Source organism: Larus michahellis, chromosome 1, assembly GCF_964199755.1.
Source record: "Larus michahellis chromosome 1, bLarMic1.1, whole genome shotgun sequence".
In the NCBI taxonomy this organism is placed as follows: domain Eukaryota; kingdom Metazoa; phylum Chordata; class Aves; order Charadriiformes; family Laridae; genus Larus; species Larus michahellis.
Window position 1 is genome coordinate 212,745,652 of NC_133896.1, and position 22,604 is coordinate 212,768,255.

At 47.0% G+C, this 22,604-nt stretch overlaps 2 protein-coding genes across 4 annotated transcripts in view; one reads left to right on the forward strand and one right to left on the reverse strand.

Moving 5' to 3' along the window:
* Positions 1–44: 44 nt before the first annotated feature.
* Positions 45–22,335, reverse strand: LCMT2 (leucine carboxyl methyltransferase 2). Of its 3 annotated transcripts, XR_012585088.1 has the most exons (15): positions 22,237–22,335; positions 21,819–21,943; positions 20,257–20,338; positions 19,741–19,921; positions 17,490–17,646; positions 16,697–16,886; positions 16,161–16,268; positions 14,096–14,186; positions 11,621–11,878; positions 10,442–10,672; positions 6,315–6,412; positions 3,665–3,852; positions 3,442–3,577; positions 807–1,222; positions 45–419 (listed from the first exon to the last, which is right to left on the reverse strand). XR_012585088.1 is itself a non-coding variant. In XM_074571625.1 (14 exons), the coding sequence occupies exons 1-14, from the start codon at positions 22,273–22,275 to the stop codon at positions 252–254; spliced, it is 2,052 nt and encodes a 683-aa protein (XP_074427726.1). In that variant the 5' UTR covers positions 22,276–22,335; the 3' UTR covers positions 45–251. The 3 variants fall into 3 exon arrangements, 1 of the variants encoding a protein (XP_074427726.1); XM_074571625.1 differs by lacking the exon at positions 807–1,222; XR_012585087.1 differs by having other exon boundaries at positions 296–419; positions 807–3,577.
* DCHS1 (dachsous cadherin-related 1) overlaps positions 22,254–22,604 on the forward strand; it is a 78,330-nt gene continuing 77,979 nt past the window's right edge. The window contains exon 1 of the mRNA XM_074571611.1: positions 22,254–22,598. The gene's annotated coding sequence lies outside the window, so the exon portion shown is untranslated. The remainder of the gene's footprint in view (positions 22,599–22,604) is intronic.

Here is a 22,604-nt window from a genome sequence, read left to right on the forward strand (position 1 = left end):
GTTCCTTCTTTCACCTCCAAGGACTACTGCCATCACCACAGAGCTACTTTTGAGATACTTTATTTACAGCAACACAGAGAGCAGTACAAAAAAGACAGATGAGGTATGCAAACTGTCATCGTAACTGGTCCTTCCTAATCCAATCTTTACAAAAGCCTTCTGGACGCAAAACCTTTGTGAAACATTTTGCTGCTCTTGGACCTACAAGCGAATAGATGTCTCACCACAGGTTCAGTCCGGTTTGGTCCCAGTCAGTGGCTGGCCAGGATATCGCTGAGGCTCAACAAGACAGGCTCGGGGTTCAGGTGCGTTCCGAAGGAGAAGCAGTTCCCACCACCACCAATAAGCAACAGCTCCTTCTCATTTGGCAGAAAGACACTGCTGTGATTATGTAGCATTAATGGCCACTCCAGATGCTCCTAAAAAAGGAAAGGCGATTTTGAACATACAGGACTTCGACACACGTGTACCTCATACAATGCTGTAGAGGTATTTCATATGGTACCTTCATTAGAAAGTTAAGAACAGCTGCACTGGATCCCGTCTAGGACCATTTAGTCCACTACACCACCCACAAATGTGGGCAGAAATAGCTAGAGAACACAGGAACAAGGAAACTACGATATACTCCTCTAGTATACTCCGCCCATCCAACAACTTGCAGTTCGTTGGTTTTTAATGAGAAAGAATGTCTTTGTACTCCCTGAACCTTAATGTTATTTCTTCGCAGAATACAGCCAGTTACTTTTTGAATCCGTGGAAACCTTTGGCATTCGTGTCCTGTGGCAAGGAGTGCCAGAGCTTACCTATGTTTCATATGAAGCAGTCTTTTGAAGCATATTGCCTGCCAGCTTCTTTTGATGTCTCCTAGTTCTTATATAAGAAGCAATGAACATTCGTGCCCTCTTCACCACAAAGGGGACAGCTGTCCTGGGATATAGTTATACATCTGAGGTCCGAGAAGTATCTGATTCATAACCTGTATATCTGATAATCGTAAGAGAAGCTCTTTTATGATGACCCCCAATATTGGAAAGCTCAGGAGGGTGAACCTTGGAGACACACGTCGCAGATAACAGACTGCAGCAGTAACAAAACTGTTGTGTTGGCAATTCAGTTATTCTTGGTGCCACTGGAATCTGAAGAGGACAGGTTGTAGAAGCTTCCCTTGTAAAATGCGCACAACAGAAGGCAACTTTTATGGGGTACCCTCATCTATATTCTTGGAGAAAGGTTAAGGGATAGCGATTAAGAGAGAGATCTACCCATGGTAACACTTCCATGGCTTTTTCAAGCACAGAAAAAGCTGCCAGCCAATGCTTTTGGTGATATCATCCTCCAACGTACGTTATCAAAGCACTAATACTAACAGTATCCAGTACTGCACGGAAAATCACCGACAATTCCAGTCTTTCAGAATTTGGGCCCAATCCACACACGCTGTACAGTACTACCAATACTTTAGCACAGTTCTCGTAGGTTCAAAAGCCTACAGAGTTTTGCCTAAGTCAAAGCAAACAGCTCATAAGCAAAGGCCGCTAACAATCCATCTGCATCCACTTATTCAACGTAAACAAAGACGTTTTATTCTTTTAGATACAACTTTATTATCACTGTACCCATGCTCACAGCTATCCAAAAAGATTAGCCCGTTTTATGCAAAGGATACTATGTCACTTATAATTTCTGCCATAGAGAATAAGAAAAAATGAAACTACATTTAAGCATACTTCATGCTTTATGCCCTCAGGAAAATGCTGCAGAGGCACCCATACTGCCCATTATAAACACAGACTAGTCGCAGATTCCAGCTTCACCAAGGACAGGATCCATACGTACAGGTATCTAAAGAAATTTGTTTCTTTATGTAAAAGATAAATCAAAACTCGTCAAGCAACGGAAGCTTTCTCATAGAATCATAGAGTGGTTGGGGTTGGAAGGGACCTTTAAAGGCCATCTAGTCCACCCGCCCTGCAGTGAGCAGGGACATCTTCAACTAGATGAGGTTGCTCAGAGCCTCATCCAGCCTGGCCTGGAATGTTTCCAGGGACGGGGCATCCACCACCTCTCTGGGCAACCTGGGCCAGTGTTTCACCACCCTCAGTCTAAAAGATTTCTTCCTTATATCTAGTCTGAATCTTCCCTCTTTTAGTTTAAAGCCATTACCCCTTGTCCTATTGCAACAGGCCCCGCTAAAAACTTTGTTCTCATCTTTCTTATAAGCCCCCTTTAAGTACTGAAAGGCCGCAGTAAGGTCTCCCCGGAGCCTTCTCTTCTCCAGGCTGAACAATCCCAGCTCTCTCAGCCTGTCCTCACAAGAGGTGCCCAGCGACAGGACAAGAGGTAACGGGCACAAACTTGAGCATAGGAAGTTCCACCTAAACATGAGGAGGAACTTCTTTCCTGTGAGGGTGGCAGAGCCCTGGCACAGGCTGCCCATGGAGGTGGTGGAGTCTCCGTCTCTGGAGACATTCCAAACCCGCCTGGACGCGTTCCTGTGCCACCTGCTCTGGGTGACCCTGCTCTGGCAGGGGGTTGGACTGGATGGTCTCCAGAGGTCCCTGCCAACCACTATCATTCTGTGATTCTGTGAGAGGTGTTCCAAGCCTTTGACCATTTTTGTGGCCGCCTCTGGCCCTGCTCCAACAGATCCATGTCTTTCTTGTACTCCAGGCAGTATTATCACAGGCAAGGGCTACTTACAGATTTAGACTAAGTTTTGCCCAGAGTATGCCAAAATCTGGCTAGGTGACATCACCTGTATGACTGTTCTTCACCAAATCACAGAACAGAATCACAGAATAGTTGAGGCTGGAAGGGACCTCCGAGTATCAGCTAGTCCAACGTTCAAAGCAGGCTCAACTACAGCAGGTTGCTCAGTACCTCGCCCACTCAGGTTCTGAATATCTCCAGTGATGGAGACATCACAGCCCCTCTGACCAACCCGTTCAGTGTTCAGTCACCCTTACAGTAAAATGTTCGCTTATGTTTAAGTGGAGTTTCCAGTGTTTCCATGCTGTTTTCTCCTCGTACTTCAGGCAGCAGCTATAGCACAAAGCAATTTCCACCATGAAGTTTTTAATGCAATTACACCACAGACCTCCAAAAAGACTAACTGAGGCTCTGGTTTGATCTGTTCTCTTCTTCCACAGACATCCTGAAATTACCATGCTTGTGCCCATCTCAGTTCTGCTCCCCTGTCTGGAACAGAGCAGCTCCGTGCCCTCCAGTCTTCTGCACACTCAGACTCTCCCTCACCTAACACTATTATGTTCTCTAGGCTGGTAAAAGCACTTCAAAATTAGATTCTACCTCAAAGAGGGAATGTTTACTCCACTCACAGATTTGCCTGCTTTGCATTCCCTACTCCATTTCAGGAAACAGCCCTAAAGTTACCATGTTCCTTCACGACAACACTGGAAGAAAAATTGCCGTACTTACCACATTAATCGTATAGTCCAAGCACAGACCAGTTATTAAGTCAATGACAGTGACGCCTGGCACAGAAGATGAGTGAATCCACACCCCACCAACGAGCAGAAGTTTTCCGTCATGCACATGTGCAGTATGTGAATACCTGTGAGTTCAAAACGAGATTGAACTCCATTGGTAAGAGGCTGGTAGAGACAGGCCAAAGATTCACTGCTGAATGCCTTTGACTTACCTCGGGCTCAGAGGAGGATGTGTCTCTACCGTCTGCCACTGAAAGCCACGCTCAAGCTCCCTCAGAAAGAAAACTGAACCTAAGGGCTGCTCAGCTGCTCCCAGACCTCCTGCAATTAGTACTCCTCCTTTCCAGCTGCAGGCACTGTGAGAGTGACGGCTTTCCGGTACTGGACCCTCAACAGGAATCTAGGAAAACATAAGTCCAAGGCTGAAGTTTGCCAAGCTAAGTGCCTTGTTCATGTCCAGGCTCTTAAATGAGCTCTTCCTGTTGCATGCCCTGTGGGATGTAACATTCTTTCTGGCTATACGACAGGAACCATTGCTGGAGGGGAACAGAGTAAGAATGCTAGGGAACAATCAAAAAAACCCTGACCTACACATGTTCCTCTAGGGATGGCTAAGTAGAAGTGTTTCCACTTACACTATTTCCAATATTTCTCTAGCCCTCGGTACATTTAATATCATTCCCATCTGCACATTGATTAGAGGTAACTTTATTTGCGTTCTGTTCAAGACATGCACCTGAGAACCACAAGTTTACAAACGTGTGGACTAATGCAGTGACCAGCAAAGCAGGTGATCAGTGGCTCAAACCACAGAACAAGATAAAATGACTAACTGCAGCACGAATATGGAGAAATAAAACCTTTAGTGCAAGCCCTAAAGGAAGAAAAAATATAAGAGGTTTAAAGGAGTATCATAGTAAACAAGCTGTGGAGAAAATTTTAGAGGCCATCTGGTCCATCCCTTTCTCCTAAAGCAAACTCAACTCTACCTATTATCATCTGGAGAGATGGTTATTTACTAGTTTCTGAAAGTCTGCAGTGACAAGAACTCCTCACCTCTTTAAGCAGTCTATTTCGGCACTTTACTATCTTCAAAATCAACAGCTTTTCTTAGTGTCCAATTGAAGTTGCCCTTTCTATAGATTCCTTGTACTACTCAAAGTAAAAATGGAGAACAATTTGTTTACCCTCTCTGCAGCTATATTTTACATATTTGGAGATTTATTTCTATCTTGAACCTTCTCCAGACTCAATAGCTACAAGTCCTTCAAAATCTTGCCCTGTAAGGTATGCGGTCTGGTCATTCTCACTGCACGCCTCTACGGAGCTGTAGTGCATCCTGTCCACTGCTGAGACAAGCATTAGTGAAAACGGAGCCGCAAACGGAGTCAGCGCCGGGGGGAAGCATTCCTGGGCCTTTTGTGCCAGCCACTGGAGCAAGTGAGGGTCTCAGCATCAGGAGCTGGAGGGGACACAGGTCTTAGGAATATCTTCATGGCTCTCAAAGACTTTGTTTCCAGAGGGTCAGCTACTGGGGAGGGGGGCAGTGTGAGTGAATTTGGGACATGAACTGGAGTTAGACGGGGGATGTAAGCACCCCTGGGCCTGTGGCACAAGTGGAAATCTCAGGCCAGACAACTGGGACAAGACCACCACAGGTGACAGGACCTGCGCATGTCCCAGATGCAACTACTTGGGTGACCAGGGCAACTGAATCAATTGAGAATCTCAGAACGGCAGCTGGAATAAGACCATGCGTGCCTGGATGCCTGGAGCTGCTGGAGGAGGAACCAGTGCATTTGTATTTTCCCTGAACCTTGCGTGTGTGTGAGTGCGAAACTCCAAGTCTTGCTCTCAAGACCTTTCACCACCTTGGTCACCCTCAAGAGGAGAATCATGGACTCATAGAATCAGAGAATACCTTGAGTTGGAAGAAACCCATAAGGATACTTGAGTCCAACTTCCTGCTCCTCACAGGACTACCAAAAACTAGACCATACGACTAAGAACATTGTCCAGACACTCCTTGAACTCTGACAGGCTTGGTGCCATGACCACTTTCCCTGGGGAGCCTGTTCCACTGACCAACCACCCGTTCAGTGAAGAACCTTTTCCTAACATCCAATCTGAACTCTCCCTGATGCAGCTTTATTCCATTTCCTCATGTCCTGTTGCTGTCATCAGAGAGGGGATCAGCACTTCCCCCTCCGCTGCCCATCTTGGGCTGCTCCAGCAGCTCCGTGTCTCTCCTGTGCTGAGGCCCCAGAGCTGGAGGCAGCACTGCAGGGGGGTCTCTCCCGAGCGGAGCAGCGGGGCAGAATCCCCCCCCTCGCCCTGCTGCCCACGCTGCTGGGGATGCAGCCCAGGCTGCAGGGGCGTTTCTGGGCTGCCGGCACATGGTGCCAGCTCATGGCCGGCTTTTCGCACCGAGCACCTCCAAGCCTTTCTCTCAGGGCTGCTCGCCATCCCTCCATCCCCAGCCTGGGCTGGGACCGGGGGCTGCCCTGACCCAGGTGCAGGACCCTGCACTGGGCCTTGTATTTGGAGATAATCAAAACTCAACTGGACAATATCCTGAGCAACCTGTTCTAGTTTGACCCGCTTTAAGCAAGGGTGCTGGACTAGATGGTCTGCAGATGTCCCTTCCAACCTCAAGTATTCAGTGAAGACCACAGTCCACTAAATAGCAAGGTGTTTAGAAGTTAGCTCGAACTCTAATCACTGTGCAGTGTGGCAGTACTACCAGTGCCATCCGCTTTAATATGGTAATACCTCTGTGGCTTGGTTGGGCTTCCAATACAGCAGCATGCACCTATGAGGTGAAGGCAATTTCTGTTCCCCAGGGCCTTCCTAAGTTCTTACCACAACGCAGGAAAGTTCTTGAGCGTGCAGGAAACACCAATCCCCTAGCACAGGCTCTATAGCAGAGCGGCCACCATACAGGAACAGGTACTTCTCACCTACGGAAAAAGACAGATGGAAAGAGAAGTTGGAATTTGGTATGTCACAAACCCAGAAATTTCTGTTGGCACAGAAGGGAAGCTGACCAAAGACAGAAATTAATGCAGTCAGGCAGAAGTTTTATACGCTCTTTATATTAAGACATCCTGCAAACTGATGAACGTTTCCAGACTTCAGCAATAAATGCGGTAAATTGTTTCATAGATAAAGGAATTACTCCTGTATCTAGATCTTTTGTAAGACACACGGAGGACTAAATATTTTTACCAAGAAGCTGTATTCTTCATCTTTGTGGTCATTCGGAAGACCCCCACCATCCACTTGTATTATGTGGTTTCTGAATGTTTAGGGTCTAAATGGAAATCATGCACTGTAGTCTCAAAACCAAAAGAAGAAAGTGGTTTGGGTTTTTTCAATACCTAACGGACTTCAGGAATGAAAATTTAAGCAATAGAAAGATTATACCCGTAGAACTAATAAAATTAGAAAACCCTGCAACGCAATGACATCTATTTATCCCATGAAAACAGATAAATCCTCGTAAAACAACAAGAATGTGTATTTGGTCATGCAAAAGGGACATACTGATAATTTATGTCTGTAGGAGTTAATCCGGAGAAGCCTCAAAAAGGAGGTACGAAAGATGCAGAAGTGCTTTGGGTAGATGTGAAGGATGTGCGCTAACTGCACTATGCCCCGTCAGCTCACTGCTTCATAATGGACTGTGCAAATAACACACGTGTTCGTCACTTACTTCAGCTGCAAAGCAAAATTAAGGCAAGAATGCGATGATACGATACAGTCTGGCAAAGACAAAACCTGATGTATTATTTATAACATTTTATTTATCCATTTAGCATTCGCTTCTTTGATAGAAAATTTTGACCGGGAGGCTGAACTCTAAACTACATTATGGTGTTAATCAAACACCGCTCCACAAATTCAAAGTATGCTCCAGACTAGACTAACAATTGCTTAACAATTCCCCTGGTGCTTCCCTTCAGTAACTCCCTGCCAGCTGGTGGAGAATGAAATCGCTTCAGAAAGGACAGCTTTTGCCTCCTGTGTTCCACTCAGGCCACCGCTGACTTGCTAACAACTGCCAAAGGTTTTGCCCCTTACAGGCAATATCTTTAACTAGACAAACCTTCAGCATACCATCGCAGGGCTTTATTCTAGACCTATTCAGAGCTTCCGACCAACTGTCAGCTGCTACTAGAAGAGTAACATTTCTCCTGAGGTGCTTCTCCTGGATAAAGAGCTAGGGATCCTGCTCCATAACGCTCCAGAATTAAAATATTATCCTTCAGAGAGGAAGTTCTGAAACCTTTTCCTGGTGTGATCAAGCATGAACAACTTTAGCCATAAATGATCTCAAAGAATCAATCTTCCAGAACAGATTATGTCCCTAGGTTTCAATTCCAGTTACCACTGGGGATTATGTGGTATATGAAAAAGGAAACTACCATATTTCAAGTGTCAAGAAGAGATCTCAAAGCCTCTTTTAATGTCTTTTCTACTGGCAGGCTTGCGAAGTGGGCCAATATGAACCTCACGAAGTTCAACAAGGCCAAGTGCAAGGTCCTGCACCTGCGTTGGGGCAATCCCCAGTATCGATACAGACTGGAGGATGAACGGACTGAGAACAGCCCTGCCGAGAAGGACTTGGGGATGTGTTCGACCGGGTCCAGAGGAAGTCCACAAAAATGATCAGAGGGCTGGATCACCTCTCCTATGAGGAAAGTCTGAAAGAGTTGGAATTGTTTAGCCTGGAGAAGGGAAAGCTTCAGGGAGACCTTACTGTGGCCTTTCAACACTTAGAGGGGGTTCATAAGAAAGACTGAGAGTTTTTATGAGGGCCTGTAGTGACAGGTCAAGGGGTAATGGCTTTAAACTGAAAGAGGGGAGATTGGATGAGATCTGAGGCAGAAATTCTTGGCTGTGAGGGTCATCTCCCGGGACAGGGTGCGGAGCTGCCCGGCAGGATGGACACCTCTGCGGCATGAGACCCCCCTGCAGTGCTGCCTCCAGCTCCGGGGCCTCAGCACAGGAGAGACACGGAGCTGTTGGAGCGGGGCCAGAGGAGGCCCCGGAGATGCTGGGAGGGCTGGAGCCCCTCTGCTGGGAGGACGGGCTGAGAGAGCTGGGGGGGTTCAGCCTGGAGAAGAGAAGGCTCCGCGGAGACCTTGGAGCCCCTTCCAGTCCCTCAAGGGGCTCCAGGAAAGCTGGGGAGGGACTCTGGATGAGGGAGGGGAGCCATGGGACGAGGGGGAAGGGGTTTCCACTGCAAGAGGGGAGATTGAGCTGAGATCTCGGGCAGAAATTCTTGGCTGTGAGGGCGGTGAGCCCCTGGCCCAGGTTGCCCAGAGAAGCTGTGGCTGCCCCATCCCTGGAGGGGTTCAAGGCCAGGTTGGCCGGGGCTTGGAGCAAGCTGGGCTGGTGGGAGGTGTCCCTGCCCAGGGCAGGGGGTGGCACTGGGTGGGCTTTAAGGTCCCTTCCCACCCAAACCATTCTACGATTCTATGATTTACATAATGGCAGAACAGTATTCTCCATTCTGTTTTTTGTTCCTTTACTAGTAATCCATAACGCTAAGAGTTCTTAACATTTGCTTTGCTCTTCTTTTAAGCATTTGTTTATCATTACAAAGCCTCACGCACTAGCACTGCTAGGTTACGTGCTGAAAAGCTCACCGGCACACCCACAGAGGAGCACAGAGGCAAAACAAAGTGGGGGAACCCAAATAATATCCTGCCTCAGCCACTTCCAGACCCATCCCGGGAGAGCAAGCAAGCCATAGAAGTTTAATTTCCTCACGCATAGAGAGGCAGTGACAGATGTGCAGGCAAGAGAACCCCAATTACACGCTTATAGAATCAGACAATCTGTCCCGGCTCCTCCCAGGGCTGTCCCAGGAGAACTATCAGCCCCGTTGTCCATCCGTGAAACCCATCAAAATGAGTGCACGGGAGCAACCCTCTGTAGCACCTTCGAGGGGGTACTTGCCTAGGCGTACAGGGCACATTAAAAGATGCAGGGGAAACGCATTTGGGGTTTACCTAAGACTTATTACAGGATGCTCAGGAGAGGAACGAGAGGCAGGAAAAGGGATGGATTTAGGTGATTTGGGGAGGGACAAACACAAGGAGACAGAGGGATAGAAGGATAAAAAGGACTAGTCACATGTAAACGGGTTGCTGGTCATTATGCCTGCCCGGCCACATCCTGCAGCTTAAACAGGAGCAGCTGAAAATGAATCTTTTCCTACGTAGGTGGGTGTGTTTGTGAGAGGGGAACCAACCAAATTGCAGTTGCAAGTATATGCTGTAGCACTTTCAAAAGTGCATTATAAGCTTTTTTTAAGCACTATACAATCGTACCTCTTTTTTTTGATTCCTGCCCTGCATTTAGAAAACTAACAAGATTGGAGCTCATCTGTAATAAAAGTCACTATCCCATGGTACCTGATTTATAGGTTCTGTAACAAATCAACCATGTATTAATGGCACAGATAATTGAAATCCTGCTCAACTGTTGGATAAATCAATTCAGTTGCTCAGTTCAGGAAACTCAGCTGAGATTGCTCAGTCTTTCCCTTTCGTCAGGTTTAGTAAAGCCTCTCACAAGTACTTCTGGACTTGACAAACAAAAAAGGCACAAGAACTGGGTAGATACAGTAAGAAAAATACATTCAAATGAAGTTTAAGCTTTAAGTCTTTAAGCACAGGAAAAAAAAAAATCACCACTGGCACAAAATCTTAATGAAACGTAATTGGATTCTCTAAAATGGTGATTAATCTATTAATATAATATTATCTCCAAAACGTTCAGCAAAAAGCTATTGTTTCAGACAAAGGAATAGAACGCACCAACATTAACTGTATAGCCTGTACTACATAAGAAGTAAGACTACATCATGACAATTTGCCTTTTAGACCTCGCTGTCTGGACAGAACTGCCCCATATATTCTGCAATTTGTACACCTCCACATACGGACAGCCATTTTCACTCTCTCCAGGCTTTTTACCTTTGAATATTACTTCAGTTGTACTGTGTCTCCAACGCAAAGCAGCTGGTTCAGCAGCAGGCTGCAGACTTACAAGCTCCACTGTAATGTCATCTGGCTCTGAGGCATTCCAGGTTTCAGGAAACTTTAGCCACAACATTCCCAAGCCTGCACTTGATGGGGATGTTCGTCCTCCTACCACCAGGGCCAGACTGTTCGAGAGACATGACACAGTATGGTACAACCGCCCATCTGTAGAGATACAAAACATCATGGTTCACATCGGTCTTCCTCACATGAAATTTATACAATCATAGAATCATTTCAGTTGAAAAAGACCCTTAAGATCATCGAGTCCAACCATAAACCTAACACTGCCAAGCCCACCACTACCCCATGTCCCTCAGCACCACGTCTGCCCGGCTTTTAAATCCCTGCAGGGATGGCGGCTCCACCACTGCCCTGGGCAGCCTGGTCCAGTGCTTGACAACCCTTTTGGTGAAGACATTTTTCCTCATATCCATCCTAAACCTCCCCTGGCACAACTTGAGGCCGTTTGCTCTTGTCCAATGGCCTGTTCCTTGGGAGAAGAGACTGACCTCCCTTGGCTACCCCCTCCTTTCAGGGCGTTGCAGAGAGCGAGAAGGTCTCCCCTCAGCCTCCTTTTCTCCAGGCTGAACACCCCCAGCTCCCTCAGCCGCTCCTCACAAGACTTGTGCTCCAGACCCCTCACCAGCTCCGGTGCCCTTCTCTGGACACGCTCCAGCACCTCCAGGTCTTTTTTTGCGGTGAGGGGCCCAAAACTGGACACAGCACTCGAGGTGGGGCCTCACCAGTGCTCAGTACAGGGGGACGGTCATTGCCCCAGTCCTGCTGGCCACACTGTTCCTGACACAGGTCAGGATGCTCTTGGCCTTCTCGGCCACCTGGGCACACTGCTGGTTCATATGCAGCTGCCTGTCAACCAACACCCCCAGCTCCTTTTTGGCCAGACAGCTCTCCAGCCACTCTTCCCCAAGCCTGTAGCATTCATGGGGTTGATATGACCCAAGTGCAGGACCCGGCACTGAGCATTCAGAACCTTCAGATCTCTCTGCCTGCCTGCAAAATTGCATTGTGACACCACTTTTCCATGAGATGTTATTTTGTTGTTAGCAGAAAAACATCTTCCTGAAAGTTGACGTCGGTACGGGAACTCACCCCATCTTTTATCAGGATTTTCCTTTTTCACATAGCCAGCTTTCCAGCAGCCTGCATGCTTAATTAGCACATGAAAATTTCTCATACGGCAGTGATGTCCATCCTCCTCCCCAAAGCCTCCAGTGGTGAGAATCACATTGGGTTTTAGAAGAACAGAGTGGTGACCATAACGTCTCAGGCCAGAAACTTCAGAGTGCATTGGACACGCTGCCGCAGTGATACTCCCAGCCGTCCTGACGGGACCATCACGATGAGGAACTGTGAGCCAAAGAGAACCAAAGAACTTAGGCACAAACAAGAACCAAGAACTACTAAATGAGAGATTAAGCAAGCCTGTTCAGCTTTTCAAGAAGAAAAAACTGCGAAGCAAGTTGACAGAGCACACAGACACTCTGACATGCCCTAGAAATCAAGCTGTAATGGTTTAAAGGACCACTGTGCCAACTTTCAACTTCTGCTTACTGCTCCCCAACTCCTGACACAGTTCTGAGACTGCTTTCACAGGGTGGAGGTAAGACTGGCTAATAGACTGCAGTGTCTTAAACTGCTGTCGCAAGATAGGAATCACTGCAATACCTTCAAAAGGGGGCACCTTTCTGACGAAGACAATATTTGGCTACTTAAATAGCAAAGAACAGAAAAAGGACAAACGCCTGGAAGTTGGATGTCAAAGTTCCTTCCTAGATTTTGAACCTGCTTTCCCAAAAGCACTGAAATAAAGTTCTAAAGCATGATGAATAACCTCTGTTAATTCCAATGGTCCTATTATACGAGAATATTTTCAGTTATCTAAATATCTTCTCTCTAAGTACTATAACCCTTAGTATGAAACAAAGAGTTCAGCACAGGACTCCATCTCACCTACGCATTGTACAAATTGTTTTCTTTCAATCAGCTTTGAATTTGTGTTGTCTTTGTTTTAATCAAGTGCCTTATTCTTGTGTTATAAGAGATGATGAGGTGGAGGAGAAGCAGCTCTCAGTCTATTTTTTTGTATGCCATACCCAGAAAAATTGCCTGTACTGAATGTTGCTTAGTACGAGATCCTACTTTCTATTGTTTGATGAAGTAAAAAATTTCACCTACTTAGGCTTAAACGTCTTTTTATAGACGGATCTTTTTAAGACTGAGGGTTTTTTTCATTACAGAAAATTACATTAGCATTACCATGCTCTGTTTGGAAGACTTAGTACTTACTTGCGCTCTCTCGAACAGGGACCCAAATCTATTTGAGAGGATATCTGGGGGCATGTACTGGTATTTTGAGACACACCTTTTGTCATTCCCAGTAAAAAATATCTAAGCGTGGATAATTTACCAGACTTTGAAGGCTCTTCCTAGCAGTCTTTAATACAAAAGAGTCAGCAGCAGAGAGACCTTATTTCTGTCTCTAATGAAGTGTCTTCACTGTATTACTGTCAATTAAGCAAATCTCAGATTTTTATTTTTTTTTTAACGTAAGGATAGATCCTATGCATTTAGGAGCCTTTAAGGTTTTAACATAAGGACCAGTGACAATTGCATAGTATATTTGATCACACACACATTCATTCAGCTTCGATTTCATTACACGTTTTCAGATCTAATCAGGATACAACACAATGGATTCGGTGGCGTTGTTGGCTTAGGGAATGCCATCCTGCCTTATCCTTTTCCAGCTGCTTTTTCTGCTCCCTGGAACACAGATTTCGACTTTCAGTTGCAGACGGAACTACCTGTGGTGCTATGCTGCAAACAAGATTAGTGATGTGAAACAGGTTAAAAATAGCCTTCTGCTTTCCACACTGAAAAAGGAAGCAAGCAGCCAAAAGCAGGAATTTCTTGGACCGCTACTGCTGCCAAGTCCTTTTTATCATGGAAACATAGTCTTGGTCTTGGCTTTTCCCCAGCTGTACCACTTTTCTCCCATCTAAAAAAAGCAGCATACAGATTTAAAAGCATTTCAGAAACAGAAATGCTACATGTCCAATTCCACACACAGGGGATAACAAAACAAAGCACAAACTTTGTGACACGCTCCCGAGTGCTCTGCTGAACAATACTGTGATAGTGCAGTAGGTAAAACACAGCAACCTCTTGGGAGCTGGAAGGATACAATGGCTTAGAGAGCCATGTATGGAGGCAAGCGGGAATAAATTGAAAAGGGAGAGTCTGTGGGATCACAAAAATAGGCGGAGCAGCAGGGTGGACTGGCATTGCAGCCACGCATAGGAGGGCCCCATGCGTACCCAGAAGGAAGAGCCGTTCAGGCTGGAAAGTTCAATAAGCTGAAAGAATGCAACTGATCAGAACCACCAGAGTCAGGACACGGCCCTGGCCGCACTACGGACAGCAGAACCATTGTTAGAAGGATGGAGAAAGCTACTCAGATGGCAGCATCCCACCTGCTCCTTCCAGGGTTTTACTGTCTCCTAAAATCTCTCAGAGAAGCCTGCAAAAGATGAAAGAATACTATGAGAACTAGTCAGTATGTACCTGTCATATTGGATAACAATGGAGTCCAGGAAGGTTCCATCCCCTTTGATGCAGTCAAGACAAAGTAATGAGAACATTTCAGATGCCATTCCTGTAGCAAGCCCAAAGAAAAAAACAAAAACAACGTCCCTCAAAATCTTAGAGCAAGAGGTAGTAAGGATCTCAGAATGGCCAAGGTGATCAAATCAAAGACCAATCTAGCCTAACGCTGTTTCCAACAGTGGCCAAAATCAGAAGACTAAAGTTGAATCTGAGAAAGAGCCAGTGTGTAAATACCTTCTTCACCCCAATCTTCAAAAATTTACGGCTCAGAGATTTTCTAAGCAAGAACCTCCGTCTTTGTATTGAACAAGCTTTGATGGATTTCTCATCCATAAACCTATCCAGTTGCTCTTTGAACTCACATAAACTTTTACTGTCTGTAACATGTTGTGACAAGGAGTTCCATAGCTTAATTTTAAGTTGCATGACGAACTTTTTTTTTTTTTTTTTTAAATCAGTTTCCCTTTATGCTTCACAGTTCTGATCCCAGAAAAGAGTGAGGGCTGTATACCAGAGGGATTAAGGTTTCTTAAACGTCACGGAATCTAAGCGGTCCCAAAGAAATCACAAATGTTCAAAGGGGCCACTTTGTCTCTGCTGGCCCATAATACATAAACGTGATTTCCAGTCTGGCCTTGGACTCACTCAGAGGCAGAAGCACGAGCAAGAGGACTGTAAAGGAACTCAGTAGCAACACTAGAGTCCACCCTGGCTTTTACAGACATTAGGGAACTGGGTATGTTCATCCCAACATATCCCGTAGGGTGGGATATATTCAGCCGACTACATGACTAGAGGGCGTAAACATGAATTTAAAAGGCACAAGACACCACAATATTAGCATTACTGTCCCAACTTCTACCAGAAGTAAAACGCATCTTTTGAAAGGTGACATCAAAAAATTAAAGTAAATACTGAAAATGGAAGAACCCACTATTTGGGGATCAAGCTTGTTTCTAGTAAGACCTGTATCTTAATTTATCTCAAAGGCTAATTGTAGAGCTATCTGTTATCACATGTCCTACTCCAATGCACGTCTTTCAGCTTGGACTTGAGTACACGTTACCCTCCTCTATGAGGAAAACGATAAAAAGTCTTTACTTTCTCATTGTATGCGCAATTGCCCTCATCTACAATAACTCTTGTAGACATTTCTACACCGCTTTGCACATCTGCCAGCATCTTTCGGTTATCGCTTTTGCATTCACGTAGCAGAGCAGATCCTGCAGGTTGGCAAAGTAACTCCAAGAACATTAAATTGTTTTCATACTGCAGACTGTTAGATTTCTAGAGAGAATTATAAACAGAGAACCACAAAAGCAAAAGGGAAACTTCTACTAAGTATCCTACAGGACATCTATCTCAAAATTACTCGGTATCTTTGAATTCCCTTCTAGACCTCAAATAGTTGCAAACTTTGCTTGCAATTAACATAAAAATAGCAAAGAATAGGGTCATAGTTAAATTTCAATCGTTAATATAGGAACAGCTGTACAAAGTCAGACCAAAAAAGATCTGAAACTAGTAACCTGTTTCCAACAATGACAAACAGTAATAGCCTGTGGAAACGCAAGAGAGCAGGACAAGTGCATCTACTCCCTCCAGGAATGCTCCCAACCATTTGCCGTCAGGAATCTCACATCGGGTGTATTTTTGTGTGTTCAGTAATCCTCAATAGATTTCTCTTTCGTTCAAATAATTGCCCCTTGAACCCATGCAAACTTTTAGCATCTACAACATCTTTTATACCGCCAGCTAGTTTGCGATGCTGACTGTCTCCCTGAGAGAACTCTCACTGAGGAACAAGAAGCTTTTTTAACCCCAAAGAGAGTCGTCTTCCAGTGATACTTCACATGGAGCTTCCTGTGGGCTCTGCGTTAACGAAGTGTGATTCAAGATCCTTTCTACCTACGTGAGCACCTATACCTCAGCAGCTCTTGTACAAAACCGTGACCACAAGAAACTGCAGACACCTTATCGTATCAAAGCCAGGTCACTGGTGTTCAGAATAAAAGAGGGTTACCTCATATTCATCAAAAGGCTCCAGAGCCTGCATTCTTTGCTGCTCATCTTCTGGAATACAGCAGGTGAAAAACTCATTCATATCCATGACATTGCATTCAGTCCAGCCCTAAAACAGAAATCCCCCAAAATTATTACCTCTAGAAGGACAGAGACTCACTTCCCACAAGAAAATAAAAGACCCTAATTTAAACACCTGCTTGAGCCTATAAGACCGTCTAGCTGAAACAACAGCAGCCCAGAATCTGGGGAGGATAGGTCTCTTACCTGTAAAGCTCTTAGGAACTTAATTTATTCGATCAAAAGTCTCAGAGGAACACACCTTGCCTTAATCCCACACCAGAAAGTACGCTGCAAGTTGGTTGGAAGGACCTTCAAATTATTAGTCATGCTACTGGAGAAGGCAGTGTCTCAGCCTCGGCCCTGTTTCCTTCAACCCGTAACTGACACAGCTGATGACATCCAAAATTACTTAACGTTACCATCTTTCCTGGGTAAATTATGCTTCATGTGTGCCCTAGAGCTGCAGGCACTCACCTTTTCAAAAAAGCGCATCTGCTGTGCCTCGCCATCGGGGTACCGTGCCAAAGAATTAAGTGCAGAGTTCATCTGGCTAAAATGCTGCTGCATGACACGTCCAAAGGGGTCCTCTGGGTGCATCTGCTCATACAGCAGAAAGCACGCCTGAGAGAAATGCTCCGCTGCCCACTGAATCAAGGCATCTGACCTGTCAGACAGATTGTGCATAGGAAACTAAATAACTGAGAGCCCACCTATCATATGGAAGAGGCAATATATCTTCCTGCAACACCATAAAGCACGCCACTAAGGCATCCTGACAGAGGTGATACATAAAAGAGAATCACAGAATGGCCGGGGTTGGAAGGGACCTCTGGAGACCCTCCAGTCCAACCCCCTGCCAGGGCAGGGTCACCCAGAGCAGGTGGCACAGGAACGCGTCCAGGCGGGTTTGGAATGTCTCCAGAGACGGAGACTCCACCACCTCTCTGGGCAGCCTGTTCTGTGCTGGGGACTTCTGAACATCTCATCCCCCATCTGTGCAGAGAATTCAGGGGATGAGAAGAGCAAAAAACTCAAAAATCATTCGTTCGGGGTTTTTCTTCTTCTTTTTTTCCTCCCTTTTAGGATGTCACATGACATCAATTACCCCATCACAATTTTATGATGTAAGGAGCTCTTTGGGACTCCTGCGGAGTTCCCGAGGCTTTAGTTATAAGACAGCGGGTGTCTCAGCCCTGGGTGACGTACATACAAAGAAGCTCCTTCTTTTCATTTTACCGGCTAGCTAACAGAGAATAAGTCAACTGACCTGCTATTTTCCATGTAGGTGAGCACCACCTCTGCTATGAAGAGGGTGGGGATTTCATTGTCCAGTCCTGCTTCCTCCAGGGCTCTCTCCAGCTCAGATAGCTCTGATAAATCCACTCCCAATAATTTATAATCCTCTCCAGAAAAGGTAGTGACCCCTGGGAGACAAAAATGACACAATCTCACTAGAGTGCTGATGCAATCATAGAATTGTTGTGGTTGGAAAACACCTTTAAGATCACCTAGTCCAACCGTTAACCCAGCACTGCCAAGTTACCACTAAACCATGTCCCTCAGCACCACGTCTGCATTCAACCACCTCCCTGGGCAGCCTGCTCCAGTGCTTGACAACCCTTTCCATGAAGAATTTTTTCCTCATATCCATCCTAAACCTCCCCTGGCACAACTTGAGGCCGTTTCCTCTTGTCCCATCACCTGTTCCTTGGGAGAAGAGACCGACCCCCACCTCGCTACACCCTCCTTTCAGTGAGCTGTAGAGAGCGAGAAGGTCTCCCCTCAGCCTCCTTTTCTCCAGGCTGAACACCCCCAGCTCCCTCAGCCGCTCCTCACAAGGCTTGTGCTCCAGACCCCTCACCAGCTCCGGTGCCCTTCTCTGGACACGCTCCAGCCCCTCAACGTCTTTCCTGTAGTGAGGGGCCCAAAACTGGACACAGCACTCGAGGTGGGGCCTCACCAGTGCTGAGGACAAGGGGATGGTCACTGCCCCAGTCCTGCTGGCCACACTGTTCCTGATACAGGCCAGGATGCTGTTGGCCTTCTTGGCCACCTGAGACCAAAATAATGGCAGTACTGAGACCAAAAGGGACAAACTGGAAAATCAAGCCCGCAGGTAATCACTCACACGTCTGTGCCCATCAACTCAATTTTTCTGAAGAAAAATTCAAGAGAAATCCCCATTACTAAATGGAACCATAAATCGAATCTTAATGGCTCTCTGTTATAGACCTTTCAGTTTAGGCTAAGAAAGTACCATCGCTTTGATAGGATTTGAATGCTTTGCCTCACAACCATAAAACCATTCCCAAGTTTTTGGGGGTTGGTTTGTTTGTTAAATAGATTTCTGTAAAATGGCATTGAATCCTGAACCAGCACACGCCAGCTCTCTGCAAACACCAGGACTAGTCTCACAGATCACTGTTCTCAGAAATAAGTTCCAATTTACGATTTGTAAGCATTATCATGGCATAGCTCTTTACTCCATGAGAATATCATAAGCTATAGCATGTTGACCTGTTTCAACCACAACCAAATCATAAACAAAGCAAACTGTAAAGTACCTTTAGAAATCATCTGGTCTATGTCTCTGTACCAGTGCAATCCAACAATTATACCTGTCCTGAGAACTGTTAATCTACGCTGTTCTGAAAGGCATCCATTACTGGAGACAAAAACGACAGTGTTCCCTGTTAATTTCTTCTAACAACTGACTTGTTTATCCATCGTTTCCTGCCCTCTGGACACAGAGAATAGGGTATTCCCAACTCTTTTCCTGCCATGCGAGTAGTTAAAAACGGGAACAGGTTGCTCAGAAAGCTGGTGGAATCTCCAGCCTTGGTGACGGTTAGAGCTTGACTGGACAAACCCTTGAGCAACCCGATATGGGTAACTCCGCTGTGAGCGAGGAGTTGGACTAGATGACCTTCAAAAGCCCCTTCCAACCTAAATTATACTGTTATTTATGGGCATCATGGGTCGGAGAGAAGGTATGACTCTTAGGTGTCTTGACTAATAAAACATTAGTTATTGTGTTACCTGACTTTTTTTTCCCCTCTCCAAGACAGGAAAAAAAAATGAGCCTTATGAAGCTACTGTACAACCTAAGTGGAGCTGAAAGTATTGTTGTGCCAGCTAAGTACTAAGGGGCACAGTGGAAAAATCATAGAATCACAGAATGGTTTGGGTTGGAAGGGCCTGGACATGCAGCAGTTTGACACGCTCTTTGTACTAGTGAGCCCAGAGCTGGACACAGTACTTCAGAAACTGTAGAGAAAGAAACTGAACTTTGTTTGATACACTCTTCTCCTGACAAATCCATTCTGGCAGCTATATATCTTGTTATCTCCCAATGCTTACAATGATTTATTTGTTCCAAAATTTTTCAGAAAACGAGCACGCTTTTCAACTACAACTTTGTAGTTCCTCTACCATCATACGTCACTTCTTAAAGGCTGAAGTTATGTTTGCTTCTTCTAAACATTTAGTATTTAGAATACCTTCCCTAAATATCATACCTAATCCTTCCCCTCCGGTATCTCCCACCAGTGCTGACAACTCTTTCGTTCTTTTGATCAGAGTAGCTTTTTGGCACGCCACATTTGGGAAATCCACCTCATATACCACAGTGTGATGCAGAAGACCTATGTCCTTCAAACGGAAGTATAAGGAATCAAAGCCAGCACCTAAGGACACGATCTGCAGAGAAAGTATCAGAAAAAGTTATACTCAACTCCAGAAGCATCCCGAGCACCAAGGTGTGAAAAACATTCAATGACATCATCTATAGAGTGACAAAATCAGGCAATCTTCTGCAAGAGGCAGAACAATTTTGTGTAGGTATTGCCCCCTCCCAGATACTTCTGTCAAAGCGACAAATGGACAGCCACAGTAGTGCCAGTCAAATTCTCTGTGCCCTTCTGGCAAAGGATCACGACAGATGCACTAATAAGCTACCGCAATGCCAAGATGCCAAAACGACTTTTCACACGCAAGGTGGAAACAGCCAATACACCCAGACAAAGAAAACGCACCTGTGTCCTAGGGCGGCTTTGGGTCTTCAGCAGGAAGTCTTGAACACAGTGACCTACAGCACGGGCACGGATGTAATAACCCCTGTGGAACGAAATATGGTTGTAATCACTGTCCAGGAGCCCCGTTTCTCCAGCACTGGCATCCTCCATTTCAAAAAACTGATTTTTTTTTTCTCTCTCAGCTTCTACCCACATTTATAGACCTACACTGGGAGACGTCTAATGATTTTGTCATATCTACAGCTTGTTACTAAACGCAGATCTCTTGTTTTCAGTAAGTGTATTAACCAACAAACTGGGGATAACCCAGAGAAACTGTGTAGATATCCCAGCCGAACCTGTCCAGCTTCGCATAAATAAATACTCACTGGATGAAAAAGTACGAATCCAGACAGTTCGGATGATCCCCTACAACGTGGGTGGCCAATACCTGAGTTCCTGCCCCAAATCAGATGCCGTACCAATATGAAATTACTTACAAGGGGCTATTAGGTATAACAAAATGAATGTCAGTGTGTGCAAACGCAGTGAGAGGGGAAGAGAAGAAGTAAAAGCAGCAAGGTCAGGAAAGGAATTTCATTCTCTGGTTGTTGACTGAATGGAACTAAGTAAGTCTAACTCCTGGGAAGTGTTTACCACTTGCCTGGTCTGGCAGGGACTGGTGCCTCTTCTTCCTTGGCTTTCTCTTTGTTAGTTTCATGGTGCCCCCACCAGAATTACCAGTTCCTGTCACCCCCTTTAACAAGCACGTTGTCACCCCCACGCCTCACAGGGACTAAAGACTCCACCAGATACTCTAAGACATCCCGAAATTCAAGACGACAGGGTCGACAGTTGCCAATACATAACTCTTTCTATGAATTTAAGTTTGGCACGCCAGTGTCACGTGCCAAGTCAGCACAGGCTCAGCTTCCTGACCTGACGAGCAACACTTGTCTTCATAGGCCTGCAAGCTTCTGCTTGAATGCTGCTTGGGGGGTTCTTCCCTGGATGAAACTCCTTTGGCAATCCACAGCCACTTTAATTGCACTGAACTATTAGCCTCATATTGCGCAAACTCCGTTACTGTACCCGCACGGAACCCTCTACACACACACATTAAAACACTACGCTCGTGTCCTGCGAAGCTCCAGAGGAGACCCACTGGTCAGACCCCACTGATTCAGAAGATAATATCGTTTCCCTGAGCCACCAAATACCTTACCGAAATTGTAACGTCCTCGAGAATTAATGAGAAAACCACTGACGCGCTAACATTTTTGGTACGCTAGTTTTCAAATCTTATCGAATACCGGAGATCGGAACCAGACCGGTGACGCTTTTTACTCGGGACGAAGCTTTCAATTTTTGCTCGTAAGCCACGTAAAATCATACTAACGCTGTAAAACGGTGACATTAGTGACGGACAGCGCTCTGCCGGGTGCTACTCCGTCACTACGCCTACCTTCCTTAAAACGCATTTAAAACTGCCGTGCCTTAAGCAGCGGCGACAACGCAGGGGCCCGGGGAACGGCTCGGGCCCGGCCGCAGCCACCGGGCCCCGCGCAGCGCCCGCTCCTCACCGGTGGACGAGGGGGGCTCGCCGCCGCCGCCGCCCCACCAGGAGCCGCAGGAACCGGTCCTGGATGTAGCCCCGCGCCGCCGCCGAGCACTTGCTAACGGCGCTGCTGCCGCCGGTGCCCTGGACCTGCCGGGACAAGGACACGGCGCTGGCGCAGGGCTCCGCTGTTCCCCACAAGCGCCCGGGCCCTACCGGGGCGGGACGGCGGGACCCGGCAGCGCCGAGGGGGTCCCGAGAAGAGGGAAGGGCAGCTCCCGCCGGCGCCGCCGAGCCCCCGTTCGCGTCCCAGCCTTCCCCCCACGCCCCGCCTCGCCTCCGCCTCCCCCTTCCCCCGTCCCACGAAGCCTGGCCAGGACCCGCCACAGGGGCCGGGTCCCCGCGCGGTGGGATGGCGGCGCCGGGCGGAGGGGGTCACTCACGGCGGCGGGGTGCGGGCCGCCCGGCCGCCCGCGGCCCATCCCGCGCTCTCCGGGGCGCCGCAGGCGGTGAGGCGCCGGGCGCAGGAGGTGACGTCTCAGGGGCGGGGAGGTGCCAATGGAGGGCGCCCCCTAGCGGGCTCGCCGCGCCCACCCCCCAGTGGCGGTCCCGCCCCCGGGCGACGGGCCCGGACCGGCCGCCCCCGCGTGGGAGCCCGGTCCCGGGGTCCCGGCTGGGCCGCCCCGCTGCCAGCGCTGCCGCTGCCGCCGCACCCGGCGGAGCCGCGAGCGCAGTCCCGAACCCGGGTCCGCTAGCGAGGGAGGGCCGGGAGCACGTCGCCATGGCAACGGGCAGCCTCTGCGCGGTAAGC